This window comes from Pipistrellus kuhlii, unplaced genomic scaffold, assembly GCF_014108245.1.
Source record: "Pipistrellus kuhlii isolate mPipKuh1 unplaced genomic scaffold, mPipKuh1.p scaffold_m20_p_7, whole genome shotgun sequence".
NCBI classification, from domain to species: Eukaryota; Metazoa; Chordata; class Mammalia; order Chiroptera; family Vespertilionidae; genus Pipistrellus; species Pipistrellus kuhlii.
The window spans coordinates 33,822,533-33,840,374 of NW_023425573.1; the positions used below are offsets into that span (position 1 = coordinate 33,822,533).

General features: G+C 36.8%; 1 protein-coding gene across 3 annotated transcripts in view; it reads left to right on the forward strand.

Annotated features, from left to right (window-relative positions):
- Positions 1-17,842, forward strand: part of SESTD1 (SEC14 and spectrin domain containing 1) — a 92,843-nt gene that overhangs the window by 27,443 nt on the left and 47,558 nt on the right. Inside the window, exons 1-4 of one of the 3 annotated variants that reach the window (XM_045575750.1) lie at positions 4,541-4,588; positions 6,456-6,535; positions 10,091-10,199; positions 15,137-15,227. In XM_045575750.1, coding sequence (XP_045431706.1) covers positions 4,569-4,588; positions 6,456-6,535; positions 10,091-10,199; positions 15,137-15,227 — 300 coding nt within the window. In that variant the 5' untranslated portion in view covers positions 4,541-4,568. Of the gene's footprint in view, positions 1-4,540; positions 4,589-6,455; positions 6,536-10,090; positions 10,200-15,120; positions 15,228-17,842 lie in introns of those variants that run through there. The other 2 variants (XM_036421142.2, XM_036421143.2) reach the window with 2 other exon arrangements.

Consider the following 17,842-nt stretch of genomic DNA (forward strand, 5'->3'; position numbering starts at 1 on the left):
AAGAACCTACTTAGCAACTAGTGATTAACATTGAGTACGTGTGCTCATTTGTTTGTTTTAATCTCTAAAATTGTTCTTTATCACAACAGTTGAATTAAAAGACAGTATTTATTCTGGAATACAAGGTTAAGGAGCCCACAGTCTGATTTTGTTCATTGCTATTATGTGTTCACATGATATAGACTTAGAGATGATTTAGTTAGCCATAGGCTATCGTAATGGGTTTTCACTGTTTGTTATAAATGCTCTTTGAAGAACCTAACTAAATTTTCCAAATAAACTGGCTGATTTATACTTGCTGAGAGAGGAGTTCCAGTGCACCCATTCATATCATCAATTACAGTCTCTTATGGATTGTAATTTGCTCAGTCTTATTAAAAGGCCTGCAATTCTCTTTTCCTGCTCCTCTACACATCCTCTGCTCCTCACCATGTCCTCTGCTGCCCTCTACTGGCAGCCCATTAATAGCATCCATTGATGTCCATCTTACCACCATCCATGGACCTCCCTTTTGCCAGCATCCAGCAGTTAAGTAGCTGTTGGATGTGCGGGAGGCTGTCCCAGTAGAAAGAAGCCGAGAGGAGCTGCTTTTAAGGAAAATCATGTATATGTGATCCTGTGATTACACCACAGATGTTGACATCCAGGTAGTTGTGATAATATTAGGATTTATAGGGTAAGTGTTTTGCTTTACTGTTTGTTTAATATATTTGTTCATTTATCCATTTATCAGATATTTTTTAATGCCTTACCTAACATTGCCTCAGTGTAATAGGTACTTATTATAGATTTGTTAAATGAGTGAACAGGTGATTAAATCTATATATATGAAAGCCTAAGCAACTGAACTACTGGTTGACTGGTTGCTATGACATGCACTGATCACCAGGGGGCAGATGCTTAATGCATAGGATTGGGCTCCCTCCTGTCTGGATCGGGCCTGCGGGGATCAGGCCAAAACCAGCTATCCACCATCCCCCAAGGGGTCCTGGATGGTGAGAGGGCACAGGCCAGGCCAAGGGACCCTAGCAAAGATAACTTAAGACGTGGTCTCTGCCCTTGGGGATTCAGGATGCCAATTTACTTGTTTGCCCCAATTTTCTTCTTTTTAACTCTGCAAGATCTTGGAAAGATGCTTAAAGAAAATGGATACAGGTATCAGTTGAAACTTAGTCTCCCTATATTTCTAGTCTCAGGATTCATTATCCCTAACTTTAGTAAAAGGGCTCTGTTTTGGGTAGGATTTATTTTGTACCTAGGAATGATATTAATTTGCTTCATTGTCTCTTATTTTCGGTTGAAGGTAGCATGCAGTTATGGTTGCACATTTTTCTTTATAGTCACCAGTCTCTAAAGCATCATCTACTATACTCTGACTTTCTGCCTCTCCTTATTTAATAAACGTGACTTAAAATAAGTCATTTTAAATGACCATATATGAAATCTGACATGTTTTTGGTAAACATGTTGTGAATTGTTTAATTTTTTCATTTCTTGGCCTGCTTCACCTGACAATTTTTTTTTTTAAAGAGTGTTTTTCTTGCCACTGTTTATTAATATCAAGTAAATGTCTGCCATTGGCTTCACTTCTTGTTTGTGAATATATTCAATTCAAATATATTTAAGGTTGAATAAGCTTCTTTTTGTGAAAAATAATGACCTGGTACCTTCCTGTTAACATTGTATTTTGGTGATGTTAGTGGATGGTTATATTTTGCAAGATTTTTCTCTTTGTGTGTGTTTTGTACATTATTTTAACTACTGTCAGTTATATAATATCACCAGAGATAGGCAATTTTTTAATGGCTATGTTAAACGTTTGAAAAAAAATCTGAAACAAGTAACTTTTGAAAAACGAAATTTAATTGGAGTTAGTGTTACAGATAATCATTATTTTTCATTATTATTTCTTTTATAGTAACAGTGAAAGAAATCGATGGAATGTAGACTCTGGAAGCAAGGCGATATAAAGAGTAAACATTATAGCTTTCATCTCTTGACTGTTTCACATTTTATCCATCAATTCATTTGATCTTGGCACACACACCCAAAAACCTATATATCTCATTATTTCAAATTACTTTGTCATCACTTGTAAGATGTTCCTTAAAAAACTATTGAACCACATCAATTTAGTATTTTGTCTTTGGAGGTGGTTCTGTAAAGTAATGAGTTTGGATAAAGAATCTATCTCAGGCCGGGACCGGTTTGGCTCAGTGGATAGAGCGTTGGCTTGGGGACTGAAGGGTTCCGGGTTCGATTCCGGTCAAGGGCATGTACCTTGGTTGCAGGCATATCCCCAGTGGGGGGTGTGCAAGAGGCATCTGATTGATGACTCTCTCTCATCGATGTTTCTAACTCTCTGTCTCTCTCTCCCTTCCTCTCTGTATAAAATCAATAAAATATATTTTAAAAAAAAGAATCTATCTCAGATGACATATAAAATGTAAGATATTTTCTGGATATCATAATTAACCAGAATAAGTCTGTAATGAAGACTGAAACCATCTCAATATTTGCTCTAAGTATGTAGAGAACATAATGGTGAAAAATTTGTCACTTGTTGGCATAAAATCAATAACCTGACTTGCAGAGCTTAGATAACACAGATTCCAAGGGTCAGCTGCATCTCTCAATTCTTATGCTTTGTGGCATCAGGAATTCCAGATGTTCTTTTCTCTTGGGTGCTGATTAATTGGGTTTTATGTAGCAAGGCTTAAAACCTCAATATATTGATGAACATTTTATTCAGAATAAATGGAACAGACTTTTTTTTTTTTTTTTTTTTTTTTTTAAAGAAGCATTTATCTTGGCTGATGTGGCTCAATGATTGAATATCGACCTATAAACCAGGAGGTCATAGCTCGATGCCTGGTCAGGGCACATGCCTAAGTTGTGGGCTCAATCCCCAATAGGGGGCATGCAGGAGGCAGTCGATCAAGATTCTCTCTCTTCATTGATGTTTTGATATCTCTTCCTCTTCCCTTTCTCACTGAAATCAATAAAAATATATTTTAAAAAGCATTAAATGACTGCATTCATGACCTACTGAACTCTAAATTGTATTTTTGTTCCCTATACTAATCAACTTTCTCCATTGACTAAAAAAGAACCTGATTATCGGTAACTTAAGCAGAAAAGGGATTTATTTGAAAGATGTTGTATAATTCAGGGTTGATGAGAAAGATGGAAAAGTAGGTTCAGATAATAAGAAGAAACCAAAATTTGTCTGTGTTCATATCATAGGAAAAGACTGGTTAGGAAGCCTGTTCTGTTTCTATGAGTAAGTTGTTCCTGTGTCTGCATTACTGCCTCAAAGTTGAAATTCCTTGGTGGGAGTATCCCATTGACAGCCTAGATAAGCAGTTCCCTTGTTTCTAGATTTCACGGGTCTATGAGTTCAAACTACTTTTATAATATTTTTTAAAAAATATATTTTATTGATTTTTAACAGAGAGAAAGGGAGAGAGATAGCTAGAAACATCGATGAGAGAGAAACATCGACCAGCTGCCTCTTGCACACCCCCTACCGGGGATGTGCCTGCAACCAAGGTACATGCTCTTGACCGGAATCGAACCTGGGACCGACGCTCTACCACTGAGCCAAACCGGTTTTGGCTTTATAATATTTTTTAAGTATTATTTGCCCTTTTCACTGTGTTGGCATTTGCACTTGATGATACAAAGGAAATGGTGGGTAAAAGTGTTGGTGCCTTATCATGAATCAAGGCAGTGCCACATACACACATGCATTCTAAATCACTGGGTATCTTCTGAGCTGTTTTATTGGAAGGCTGATAGCATGATGTGAGAACATTGTTACTGGAACCAGATTGTTTGGGTGTGAATCCTCACTTCCCCACCTACTAGCTGTGAGTTGTTAGGCAGCACTTAATCTCTTTAAGCTCCAGTTAACTCTTCTGTAAAATGAGGATAGTAAGAGTACTTCCTTATAGACATGTGAGGATTGAATAAGTTAATAGAAATAAGTCACTTAGGATAATGCATGCCTTTCAGTAAACAATAAGTGTTAACCTTTACAATCATTATTATCATTATAAACTTTTCATATTTGGTCTCTGACAAGCTGGTCATAGGAGAGGGGCCAATAGATGTAAATCTGAGCTGTCTGTTCTTGTAGAGCTGGATTGCAAACTAATCAGGTCAAGTTATTGATCTGTATGCATGAAATGTTTCTGGTTTTAGATTAATATAAAATATAAGCTTTTCCCTTATACTTTCTACTAATTTTATGTTAGCCTGGGCTGATGTAGAACAAAATAAATGAATAAATTGCAAACAAATATTCAAGGATAAAACTTAATTAAGAATATATTGCATTTAGTTTGATAGTGTATGTTTTTTTGTATATAAGTGCAAACAATGGTCTTTTTGTTGTGTACACAAAAGCTATAAAATAATATACTTCTATAATAGTCTTGTTTATTAGTCATTATCTGACAAATACAGATTACATTGTTTCCATTAATATTTGGGTTGTTTTTTTTCCCCCCAGGGCAGGGCTGTGATATTAGTTTTTTGCTCCAGTTGAAAGCACAGTGCCTAAAATGGCAGAGGCTCATAGCAGGTATTTGCTAGATAAGTAATATGCTTTCATATAGAAGAGTCATATTTTCTACTCTGCTAAAAAATTATTCTTAACAGAGTATGCTTTCTGGTGACTATCCTATATAATATAAGCCTAATATGCTAAGTATTCGGTTGTTTGGACAACCATCAAATCATAATATGCTAATAATATGTTAAGGCCACTCAACCATTCGCTCTAATGTGCACTGACCACTAGGGGACAGACAGTCGACCAGTCGCTGTGATCTGCACTGACCACCAGGAGGCAAATGCTCCAGCTGGTCGTTAGCTTGCTGCTGTGGTTTGGCCAATTGGGACTGAGCAAGATGGGCCGGATACGCCCTGGAGCCCTCCCACCTCCTGCATCCCTCCCTGACCCTGATTGTGCACCGGTAGGGTCCCTTGTCCAGGCCTGCATCCTCTTGCAATCCGGGACCCCTTGGGGGATGTTGGAGAGCTGGTTTCGGCTGATCCCACAGCCAGGCTGAAGTAATAAATTGCAAACAAATTCGTGCACCTGGCCTCTAGTAATTAATAATACTCTTTTGCACATTAGACAGTTGCTAAGAGAGTAAATCTTAAATGTCCTCAATACAGGAAAATAAATTTCTATAGCTCTGTATGTGACAGATGTTAAGTAGACTTATTGTAGTGATCACTTTGCACTATATACAAATATTAAATCAATATATTGTACACCTAAAACTAATATAATGTTATATGTTAATTACATCTCAGTTAAAAAAAGAGGCTGAATTATTTTAAAAAGAGAACATATATTTTTACTAAATAATAAGGCAATTTCATGATCTGTTCCAAAGAACTGTTACTATATGTTATAATGGTGGGTGGGTGTGAGGTGGAAAAGGGAAAGGAGGGATAAAATATGATGGAGAATACTCTCTCAGACATGAAATTAAATTTAGATGGATAATATAGTGGAATGTTTGATTTTCCTATTTTGTTTTAAAGGTCCCGCTCGCCTTAAAATCCTTTTTTGGTAGTAAACAGAGCTGGCCAAGCCTTCAGATGCCTGCCATGCTAAAGCTCCCTTTTAAGGGAAACTGTCTTGTTCCTTAGCTCTTGTTGGATGGATGGCGACTCTTTGTATTTAGCCATAACCCCTGGTTGTGGCCAAGTGGACACTAGAAAACCATACCAAGAACACTGACTTATGACTTGGTACAAAGAGATCTACTAGGCTAATCATATTTTACCCTGGGTTATTAAAAAATACAAAATGTGGAAACCTGGAGATACTTTAGAGTGGAGGGCAAAAATTGAAACAGTGCATTAAGGAATATCTTAAGGTAAACATGAGGGAAAGATTTGTTACTTTGTATTGTAGAGAAACAAAAGATATGAGAAATCCAAGAAAGCCATTTAATAGTGAAACTTAAAGAATTGTGTATTTGGAATTAAGTTATATAATTAATAATGAGACCAGTAGAAAGATGACTACCTATTTGATTGATTCATTTTTTTTTATTTCAACAGATTAGTTTATTGAGTTACTACAATGTACCAGATACTATTTAGTCCAAGAGGTTTGCTCTGAAAAAACAGAGAAGCCAGTGATTCTCAACTGGCTGTAACCTTGCCTGCCAGAGAATGCTCGACAGTGTTTAGAGACATTTTGGTAGTCACAACCTAAAACGGGCAGTGCTCTTGGTATGTTAGTGAATAGAGAATGCTGCTAAATATCATACAATGCACAGGACAGCTTCTTACAGAAAACAATAAATGATCTGACCAAAATACATGTCATGTTGAGATTTGGAAATCCTGGTATAAGCCATCATAAGTATATATTTCATGGAGTAATTACCATCTTGTGATTGATATTTAACTTTCTGTGTTTTTAGACGTGAAGAAGTTTACTGGAGTGCAATGGAGGCCTCAGTAATATTACCCATTCTGAAGAAAAAACTGGCCTTCCTTTCAGGTATGTCTTCCTTCTTTAAAGTTGGAAGTGTTTGATGTATAAACTTGTTTAAACTTTTTTTTTTTTTTTAAGTTTGACAGAAATGCACTTCATTTTCCTGAGATTTTTGTTTCAGAGGTCTTCCTGAGGCATCTTTTAATCAGAAGGGATAGCCATGCAAGCCAAGTCTGTCACTGTTGTTTCTTGGCAGGCCAATTTTTATCTGTTCTGTAATTTGGTAAAATGATCTCCACAGGGTAGATGTCATGATGTCTCACTTCTTACATGAAAATAAAATAATTGATACAGTCTAAGAATAATTGACTAAATACATCTAAATAATTGTTTCTAATACATAGAGTAATTAGTTTTTATGATACCCTGCATTCTAGCTTATCTTCCATCTTTCTGTGAGAAGGTTTCAGTGTGCTGAGAGGATTGTGAAATATCAGTTATACAGCTTTCAGTTTTGGCTGTGTGAACTTGGCTATACAAGCTTGGTTTACCTTCAGTTATTAGTGCAAAGTCTATGTCAGCTAAGAAGAGTCAGAGAGGAACTGCAAGATATTTTATCAGTGTGAGAGCAGTGGTGGGTACATTGGGTGTAGTGATTTTTCTGGAATTCTGGATCACTGAGTAAATTAGCACATGCTTTAGAACAGCTACTGTGGCCAACCTGTTTAGGGTTATTTTATTATGTTATCTCAATTTTTCTTCCTTACTCTTTAGATCACATGTGTCAAACACAAGGCCCGCGGGCCAAATCCGTCCCGCCAGGCCTTGCAATGTGGCCCGCACCGCGCTGTCATCACTGCACTCCGCTGCGTTTCCATCACAATGACAGTTTATGAGTGTTCAGTAAACCATTCGGCCCGCGATTTAGGCTGGATTTTAGATTTTGGCCCCTTCTCTGATTGAGTTCGACACCCCTACTTTAGATCCTATCAGAATTTTCTTGATATTTAGACTATTAATGTCTTTTTCCCCCCCAAAGAATATTGTAGCTCTCTGTATATTGACATGTCTTTCTAGGGTAGTACAATAGACAAAAAAGGTATTGTCTATTAGTGTTACTGTTTGTTTATTGACGTGCATTTCCTTTTTATGAAGAATCCTCTTCCCTTACCAGTTGACACGTTTTTCCATTCTTTTCTGATATGAATGGTGTTGTAGGAGACATTTTTATTCAACGTTTGTGCGTGTTGTACAAGTTCTGTAATATGTATTTCTATAAGTGGGCCTGTAAAAGAAAATTTACTTTTAAATTTGTGTGACGTTTTGTCAGATTGCTCTCTAACAATATTGTTTCAAAATGCCTGTTTGCCTACACCATTGCCAAGAGTAGATATTATTATTCTTTTATAGTCTTTATCTCTGATATTTTGCTTCCTTATGACACTCATCTCTGTGCAGCATTTGACTGTTGACCTTACCTATCTTGAAAGTCTTTTCCTGCCAGCTTCTGCCCTCTTTTGTGTTTGTACCAGTGATTGTTTTATTGTTTGATAGTGCAAGCTGAGGGTGTAAGGTTAACTAGAATGTGAGAGCTATCCCCTGAAGACAATTCCACAGTGGGTCAGCATGCTACAGGCCAGAGGTGATAACCATTTTTTTGATACCCTGCATCCTAACTTGTCTTCCATCTTATTAATGAAGAGATAAAGATTAAAATTTTTTGAGGAGAAAATGAAACGTCTCTTAGGCCACCACTCTTGATTTTTCTCCATTGGCCATTAATTATTTTAACCATTAAATTAACACTTAATTTTCAAACTTGTTTAAAAATAGAGAAAACTTTTTAAACCAAAATCATTCAGAGAACAGAGTTAGAAAACTATGGGTGCAATCTGTTTTTTTTTCATCTTACACTCTAGACAAAACAAACAAACAAACAAACCAAACGTGCAATTGAAAGTCTCAATTGATTATCTGTTAAGTTGAATCACTTGATTACCATTTATTGAGTTTAAATAAAATGGTTGAATATCAATAATTTTTATGATTAATCTAATAAAAGGATCTTCTATGGTTGGTACATCAAGAATTGCATTTATGTTGCCGAAATCGTTTTGGCTCAGTGGATAGAGTGTCAGCCTGCGGGTTGAAGGGCCCAGGGCTTGATTCTGGTCAAGGGCATGTACCTTGGTTGTGGGCACATTGCCAGTAGGGGACATGCAAGAGGCAGCTGATCGATGACTCTATCCCATCGATGTTTCTAACTATCTCTCTCCCTTCCTCTCTGTAAAAAATTAATAAAATATATTTTTTTAAAAAGAAAAAAAATTGCATTTATGCCACTCATAGCAGTCATCTTGTTCACACCTTTTAGATCAGGGGTGGGGAACGTCCAGCTGATGGGCCATATAAGGCCCGTGAAATCATTTGGTTTGGGCCTGCCAAGGCATTGGGGGAGTTAATTAAATGTTTACCAAATATAGCAGGCTAATTTTTAAGTTGATAATTTGGTATGACCCATAATGATGTTATAAATATACAAATTGCCTTTGGCAGAAAAAAGGTTCCCACTCCAGTTTTAGATAATACAGAATCGTTTCCTTTAGAATCTGCTGGTTTTTAGGCTGCTAAAAAGGCCACACAACTGTCACTTGCATCAAAAGATGGGCTTTAGAGTGTGAAGTCAGTCATAAGGGGGACTTTCAAAGGAGCTCTGTGTGTATAAAAGTATTAGTTACATTCTATTAATAATGGAAAATTGATAGGAGCTGAACAAACATGAAATGTAAGTTTCACTACCTGGCTTTCAGCTTCTATATCCAGTTGCCATACACTCTTCTCCGCTGGGCAGGACTTTCTCTTTATTGCCTCATGAACACAGAATGTCTAGCTGACCTTTGTGTTTTAGCTCATATCAGTCCTCATCACAGAATGCTCTTTTGGCTTTGTTTATAAATTCTATCATTTTCTCCATTTTTTTTCTCAATATATTTTTATTGATTTCAGAGGAAGGAAGAGGGAGAGAGAGATAGAAACATCCACGATGAGAGAAAATCATGGATCGGCTCCCTCCTGCAAGTCCACAACCTGGACATGTGCCCTAGACCAGAATCAAACCTGGGACCTTTCAGTTCGCAGGCTGACACTATCCACTGAGCTAAACCAGCTAGGGCTTCTCCATTTCTTTAATTCTTTTTATAACACAACCTAGCAAATAAACTGTCACATTTCATACCATTATTTCTTATGACTCAAAGCTTTTCTTAGGTTGGTTTAATTTTACTTGTAAATGCTTATTATGCTGGGCTCGCAATAGGTGTTTGATGAGTTGATTAAATTAAGAAGCAGACTAGAAAGAAGAAAATTAAACTGATAATTGCTATGTGTAAGTGAAAATTTCATGGGTGAATTTTTTCCTCTTATTTTTTTTTTCTAAATTTTATATAATTTTGCTATACTACTATGGGCATTTACAGTAAATAAAATAAATAGCCACTAGGTAGTTTTTTACCGGTATCTTAAACTTGTAATTATTTTAGTAGCATTGAACCCGAATATATATTACTTGTTCAGTGCTTTAATAGCTACTACATGTTAAATTTACCTTTTTTTCTTTAACAGGAGGAAAGGACAGACGAAGTGGCCTCATTCTGACAATTCCATTATGCTTGGAACAGACAAATATGGATGAGCTGAGTGTCACCTTAGACTATCTACTCAGCATTCCAAGGTGACTCTTAAGGTGTCTTTTCTTAAATCTCAGTATATCTTCATTCAATTACTAATGATTTTTGCTATTGTCAAAATATACTTTGCTAACATCTGCTTTTATTAGCAGTGAAGTTATAATTAAAAACACTAGAATCTGTAATTTATGATACCATAACAGATAAAATACTCTTTTTTATGCTCTTCAGGCACTGAATAATATACAGATTTCCAAAATGTATGTTCTATCAACTTTTAAGGAACATGAAGATGGAGTATTTATTTATCATGCAATTTGAGGAAACTTAGAGGAATGAGTTGAATAGAAAGTATCTTTTATTTAGTTATGTATTTCACTGTATAGATATTAGTACATTTGCATATTTTAATTTATTGAGTGAAGACTATTAGGAGTTTAAAATATTCTTGTTTTAAAAAATGCAAAAAATATTTATATTTTAATCCAAAGGTCTTTGGATTTTTAATTTTTATATTTCTTGAGTGAAGACAAAACATATACTTTTCTTTTTGCTTGGGCCCATTCTTCATTTCAACAACAAGGAAAACAAAAAAGTCCCCAACTTTTTCCCCCCATCAGTGATATTTGGGGGCTGAAGTCTCGTGATTTAGGCCTCCAAAAACAATTGGATCAGAATCTCTGAGGTTGACTCTCAGGCATTAGAATTTGAAAAACGTCTCCAGGTTATTCCTGATTCTGTAGTGCTACAACAGGTATAGAAGTTACCTTTCTATTTTTCTCAAATTTTGCATTTTTTAAAAATCCAAATTTAAGATTTTAAATTGGTTCTTCCTAGTTGTAGAAAACTCATTTATGTTATAGAAGAAACATCAGAGCACAAGGGTTTAATGACTTGCCAAAAATTACACAGACATTAAAGTCATAAGTCTTCAGTCACTCAGTAAATACATGAGGTCCTACATTGAGCTTCTCATTTTTCTAAGTACTGAGGAGATGGGTGAACAAAGCAGACCCAGGCCCCACCCTTATCAGCCTTATGCCTTAACGGTCAAACTAATATTACAAATAGATACATAGCATATTAGATGTTCATGAAGGCTATGAACACTAGAGTTAAGAGAGAGATGGCTTGGGAAGGGTAGGTGAGTCAGTATTTTACAAAATGGTAAGATTTTATCAGATGTAATTGAATTGAGGAAAAGGACCTATAAATGTTTGATGAAAGAGCATTAAGAAAGAACATTTAAGACAGAGGGAACAGTAAGTGCAAAAGCCCTGAGACAGAAGCAGGCTCAGCATGTGAGACCAGTAAGGTGGCTGGAGCAGCTTGAGAGAGGGACAGAGTTCTGGAAGAGTGATTAGAGAGAGAGAGGCTGGAGTCAGAACATAGAGGACCTTGCAGGCCATTAAGTTCTGAATTGGAAGGAAAGCCATTGCTGCATTCTGACTGAGGAGTGATTTGATTGAATCATGTTACATTTTTAAAGGGCCTCTGTATTTAAAGCACTGTGCTGGGAGCTGCCAAGATATCAGTAAGATAATATTCTTGCTTTTTGGGGAGCATGTTATCTAGTGAAGATAAATTATAAACAATAATTATAATAAAAGAATGAGTGAAATTAGTGCCGTTATGTACGTATAAGCAGAGCTCTGTGAGTGGAGAAGAAGGAGCCCTTCATTGTAATCAGAGAAATTATTAAGAGCTATCCAACACTGAGCTCAGGAAACCCTGGCACATAGAGTGAGTGAGCTTGTTGAGGAGTGTCTTCTCTTTTACTGCCTGTTTAAACGGAGTCACCTCGCCCTCGAAAGGCTCTTAACAGAGTAGGAATAAGGAGGCAGGGTTTTAATAGTTTGTTGTTATTGTTCTTAAAATATAAACATGTAAATGGTAGTGTAAGAATTTGTTGGTATAGCACCTCAGCTCCTCCAACATGCCATTTATAAAGTACATAGCATGCTTCTAAATTATGTATGTTGTTAAAAACAGCTTAAACTGTCACTTCACTTGTAGGAATAAGTTAAAAAAACAACCACCAAAAAAAAAATCTCTCCCTTAGATGAAATAGTGTCTTTGGATTATGTGTGTTTTCATTATCTATTTCATTAAAATGTGAGAAAATTATGATTAAGGGTGCTTTTAAGTACCTCAAGAGATTAATTTAGAGTATTTCATCTCCTTAAGATCACTGCAGATGGTATTTGCAAGCTTCATTACTTTCTTTGTCTTAATATACAGATTAATTTAGAATATGCTTTGAAATTTAAAAACCTGTGTAAAACTTCTTAACAAAATAGGTTGTGTAACCTGTTCCTGAGACAAGCAGATGCCAGTGAGGAGAAAATACCAAATTATGGGAGTGGCTCACTTCTCTTGGCTCTGGTACCCATCAGGAAAGGCTCTCTACTAGGCAGTCTGTGTCTTAGCTCTCCCTCCTGCAAGTTCCCATAATGCATTGGAAGTCCCTGACTTGTCATGTATGTAAAAACCACTCAATAGCCAGTTACCCTCTCCAGCTGATCTCTCTTGGGCTTTTGTCCTCTCTGAGTCATAGTGGTCTTCCTAGATGTCTTGTTGGTAGGGAACTCCAGGAATTTCCTCCTTACCTGATCCCACAACCAGCAATTAGATGTCAGATTTGCTTTCCCCAGTTAAGTCTTTATGCATTGTTGCTAATCCAGAAGTGCTTATTATATTGCCTCAACTTCTTGCTACCCAACCCAACAATACTAGTAGGTCCTCTATTTTGTAATACAAAATTCAAAACTAGAACACTTCAGCATTTGAAATATATAATTATTGAGATATAATTCAGATACCATGAAATTCACATAACGTTTAAAAGTGTACCATTCAGCAGGTATATTCACAAGGTGGGTGTGACCATCACACTGTAATTACAGAACATTTTTATCAGCCTAAAAAGAAACCTTATACCCATTAGCAGGAACTCCCCTTTCCCACCTTCCAGCCTCTGATGACCACTAATCTGCTATCTTCTGTCTCTGTGGGTTTACCCATTTTGGATATTTTATATAAATGGAACCTTATTATAACATACGGAGTTTTGTTTCTGTCTTCTTTTCTAGGTTTATCTATGCTATTTAGCATGTTTCAGTACTTTTATTTTTTTTTGGTTGAATATTATTTCATTATATGGATTATCACATTTTGTTTTTCCAATTTATCAATTGAAGGACATTTGGGTTATTTCTGCTTTTAGCTATTTTGAATTATGCTACTATAAACATTTGTGTGCAAGTTTTTTATATGATCACTAGAGGCCTGGTGCACGAATTCGTGCACAGGTGGAGGTCCCTCAGGGTGGCCTCCAAGGATTGGGCCAAAACCCGCAATCCAATGCTGCCTGCAGCTCCTACCTGCCACTCCCGCTCACCCCGGCCCCACTGTGCCTGCTTCAGGCTCATGCCCAATTAGTCCCAATTGGGAGATGCTCGTGCTGCCAGAGCAGTGCTCACCAGTCATGAGCCCTGCATCTGGTGCCCTACAAGGGGAGTGGCCTGCGGGTTTGGGCTAAAACCAGCTCTCCAATATCCCCTGAGGGGTCCTGGATTGCGAGAAGGTGCAGGCCAGGCTGAGGGACTATCTGATCAGGGAGGAACTGCTGGAAGACTCCAGGGCGTGTCCAGCTCACCTCCCTCAGTCCAAGCTAACCCACCAGTCGGAGTATTGGCCCCCTGGTGGTCAGTGCACATCATAGCGAGTGGTTGAGCAGCCTTAGCATATCATTAGTATATTACTCTTTGATTGGTTAGTTGTTCTGCCATTTTGTCTATTTGCATATTAACCTTTTATTATATAGAATATTGTATAAGATATGATTCAATTTGTTTCACCTGTTGCATACTTCTCTTTTTTGGAGGCTTAGGTTCTGTTCCTGCCTTTAACAATATCATTCTTATGATCTTACTGTTTTTCATTAGAATTGGACATCACTTCTCCAAAAACCCTCTTGAAGCTAATGTGAATTCTTAGAGGGATTAAGGGAGGATTAGCAAAATCCCCTCACTGTTGGATTTAAATCTCAAGAAAGGGTCTGTTGTTTACCTTTCCTGTAATATACACAATTGGGAGAACTTTGATTGGAGAGAGGTTTCACTATAAATCCTTGCTTTGCTAAGCAAAGCTGTAGTTTCTTCCATTGTATTGGAGGAAGGGTAATTGAGATCCCTTAATCCAATTGATTTTATAAGTAAAACACCAACAACAACAACAATAATAATAGAGCTATGTGGCTTGGTTTTAGAATGGAGTTTTTTTTTTCATATAGTTGCATTTTACTAGGGTAGGCTTTTGGAAAGTGTTAGTAAGTCCTTGAGTAATAGATAATATATAGCAATAACACATTTTCCAATACACAACATAATATTTTGCTGGTCAATGATGGAGAGTGCAAAAGTGAGAGCAGAGGTGGGTTAGAGATGCTATATTCAAGCTTTGGATTACTGTGCACACTACCTCATCTTATTACTTTTCTCCAAAAGAACACAAAGAGACCCTTTTCCAATGGTTCAGTAATAGTTTACTTTATTTCCTACCTGTTTACAGTATCCCTTTACAAACCTTATACTTCAGACAGAAAGAAGAGATGAAAATTATGTGTTCACTTGGCAGTCATTAGTTACCTACTTCAGTGTGATCCCATTTTATAGATTAAGAAATTAAGAGACCAGTGAGACTATTTGAAGATTACTTTGATTTCTTCTCTTTTTAAGAAAGTGACTTTCCATGCTTTCAAAGTAATTTTCTTGCCAAATTAGCTTGTAAATATTCATTATTTCCTGAAACGAGAAGAACAAATTGCTTGAGAAAACTCAAATGATATACTGTGTTGACAATGTAAACCAAACCACGTGACATTAATGCTGCTCCATATACAATTAAGATGTGAACTTTATTTAGAATTGTGAAGAATAAAATATAAAGTTTAATATTTTGTAGTTTTGTTTCATTTCAGTGAAAAGTGTAAGGCTAGAGGATTTACCGTGATTGTGGATGGCAGAAAATCACAGTGGAATGTGGTGAAAACGGTAGTCTTAATGCTACAGGTAATTTTATTTTTGGCTTTCAAAAAATGGTTTTGTTTTACAGCAACAGATATGGTGATAATGGCCAATGCATTTCATTTATAGGACTACGCCCAGGCTTCTTAGCAGTTACTGAGTTCTGAAATGCACAGCTAACTATTGGTTTGATACATTAAATTCAATTCTTGTAGGTTTGACTTTGAAGAGTAAAATAAATGCCAGCCCTATTCTGAAGGTTTGTAAATGGTCAAAAATAATGTCATGTTTAAGTAATTTAAGAAATAGGCCAGTCAGGGTAAAAGTGTGAGGGGAGACATTATCATATTCACCTGGGAGCCTTTGCAGACTGTAATATCTGCATCATCTCTACTCTACCCCATTCTGATACTAGAGGTAGGGAGTAGGAGTATGTAATTCTATTCTGCAAAAGCTTCTTGGGTGGTTTTGATAAGTGTCTCTTTTCTGTCTTCCCCCCATCCCCTTTTCCTCCACAATGCACCAGGAATCAAGATGGTCTATTCCTTTCTAATCCAGAAGAACTGTACTTAACAGCTGTATCCCCATCGACTCTAGAAGCTCACAAATTAGCATTTGATGAACAGCTGCAATTATACAGGCCCCAATCTGATTCTGGTCTTGTGTTTTATAGTCTTGTGCTCCTCACAGAATACATACATGGCCCCTTGCATATAAGTAGGAACTCAGTAAACATTTGTTGATGTATAAGCGTGTGGAGGATACTATGATCAGAAATGGAAAAATAAAACCTATACTAATAAAAAGCCTATGGCTGTGACACTACATGACCAAATGAGCATCCAAGTGGGCGGGGTGGGGCAGTGAGCTACTAGCGGAGGAGACCTTAGAGCGGTGGAGGGCGGACCAGTGAGCTAGGAGTGGAGGGCCAGGGCCAGGCGTAAGCTACTAGCGAGTCTCCCAGAGGCGAAGGGCGGGTGTGAGCTACAAGCAGTGATGGGTGGGGGGCCAGCTTAGGTAAGTGGAAGTGAACTATGCTGAGCCTCTAGTATTTGAATAATTGAAAGGGCCAGATTGCTCTTACCTGGGTTTCCTCAAAAGGACTTCTAGAGAAGGTAAAAATTGAGTGAAATATAAGAGATTGTATAATTTAAACAAAAGAGAGTGAAAAGAGCATTTTTGGCAGAACACTGACTTTAGAGACAGCTCAAAAATGAAGGGAGTTGAAGGCAGGCCAGTGTGGGGGAAATAAAAGTTGGCCGCTACATGGGATAGTGAACATTCAGTTAGGTAAATATCAGTGATATTTAAAGCCAGATCAAGAATTTTAAATGAACTAGGAAATAATTGGTAGCTGCTTCAGGATTTTGTAGAAAGGAGTATAATTAAAAAAATTAATTAAGGAGAATGACTCAATGTTATATCTTTTATTTGGGATAATTAGGAAAGGGATTCAAGGTATGGAAACTGGTAATTTATTTTTCAGTTTTAGTGCTTAATAGAGTTTGAGTATCGTACTATACTGAACTTGCTATATAAATTATCTCATTGAATTTTATTCTTAGAGCCTTGGGAAGCAGGTTCTATTATCCACAAAAGTGAACTGAGGTTCAAGGATTTTAAATAACTTAGTGAGATTCTTGTAGAGAAAATGGGAAGGAGCCAAGACTGAAATTATCAGGTCTTAACTTTATCCTTTACAAAGTTTATATTTTCTAGGTATAAATCTGAGATGGTCCCCAAATTATCTACCCATTTCTTTATTGTTAACTGTTCGGCCTAAATCTTCATATTAGAATCACTACTTTGGCCCTGGCCAGGTAGCTCAGTTGTATAGAGCATTGTCCTGATAGGCCAAAGTTGTAGTTTCTGTCCCCAGTCAGGGCACATTCAATTATCAAACAATGAATGCATAAGTAAGTGGACCAGTAAAAATTGCTGTTTCTTACTTTTTTCCTTCCTTTCTCTCTAAAATTAATAAATAAAAATTTGGAAAAATAAAGAAGAATCACTCAATTTGATTGAAAAAACAAACAAGCACATAGCCGAAACTGGTTTGGCTCAGTGGATAGAGCATCAAGCCTGCATACTGAGGGGTCCTAGGTTCGATTCTGGTCAAGGGCATGTACCTTAGTTGCGGACACATCCCCAGTGGAGGGTGTGCAAGAGGCAGCTGGTCTATGATTCTCCCTCATTGATGTTTCTAATTCTCTATCCCTCTCTCTTCCTCTCTGTAAAAAAATCAATAAAATATTTTTTAAAAAAGAAAAAAACATATAGCCTCTTGAGGATCAGTTTTCAACAGAGCACAGATTAGTGTTCTGTCATTACTTTTTCTGTCAAATATGTTTCCAGTACTGTTATATTCCAAACACGAAGATTAACTCTTCTCTGTCAAAGTTGTTAAAATAACTATTAAGTGAGAAATCCATTAATTACGACCTGTGTTCTTCCTTTCATCCCATTACTTAACTGTGTCACAAATGCACGGGAACTTGCTGTCTGAAGTGGACTTTGATCAGTGACAGTATTGAAGAACAATCAATGGATGATTTAATCCCTTTTTGTGATTTCTTTTCTGATACGTATTTTAACAACTTTTGGATTTATAAATACTCAACATTTTCAGAAATTGCAGTGGCCTGTTGTTTGCTCCTAGT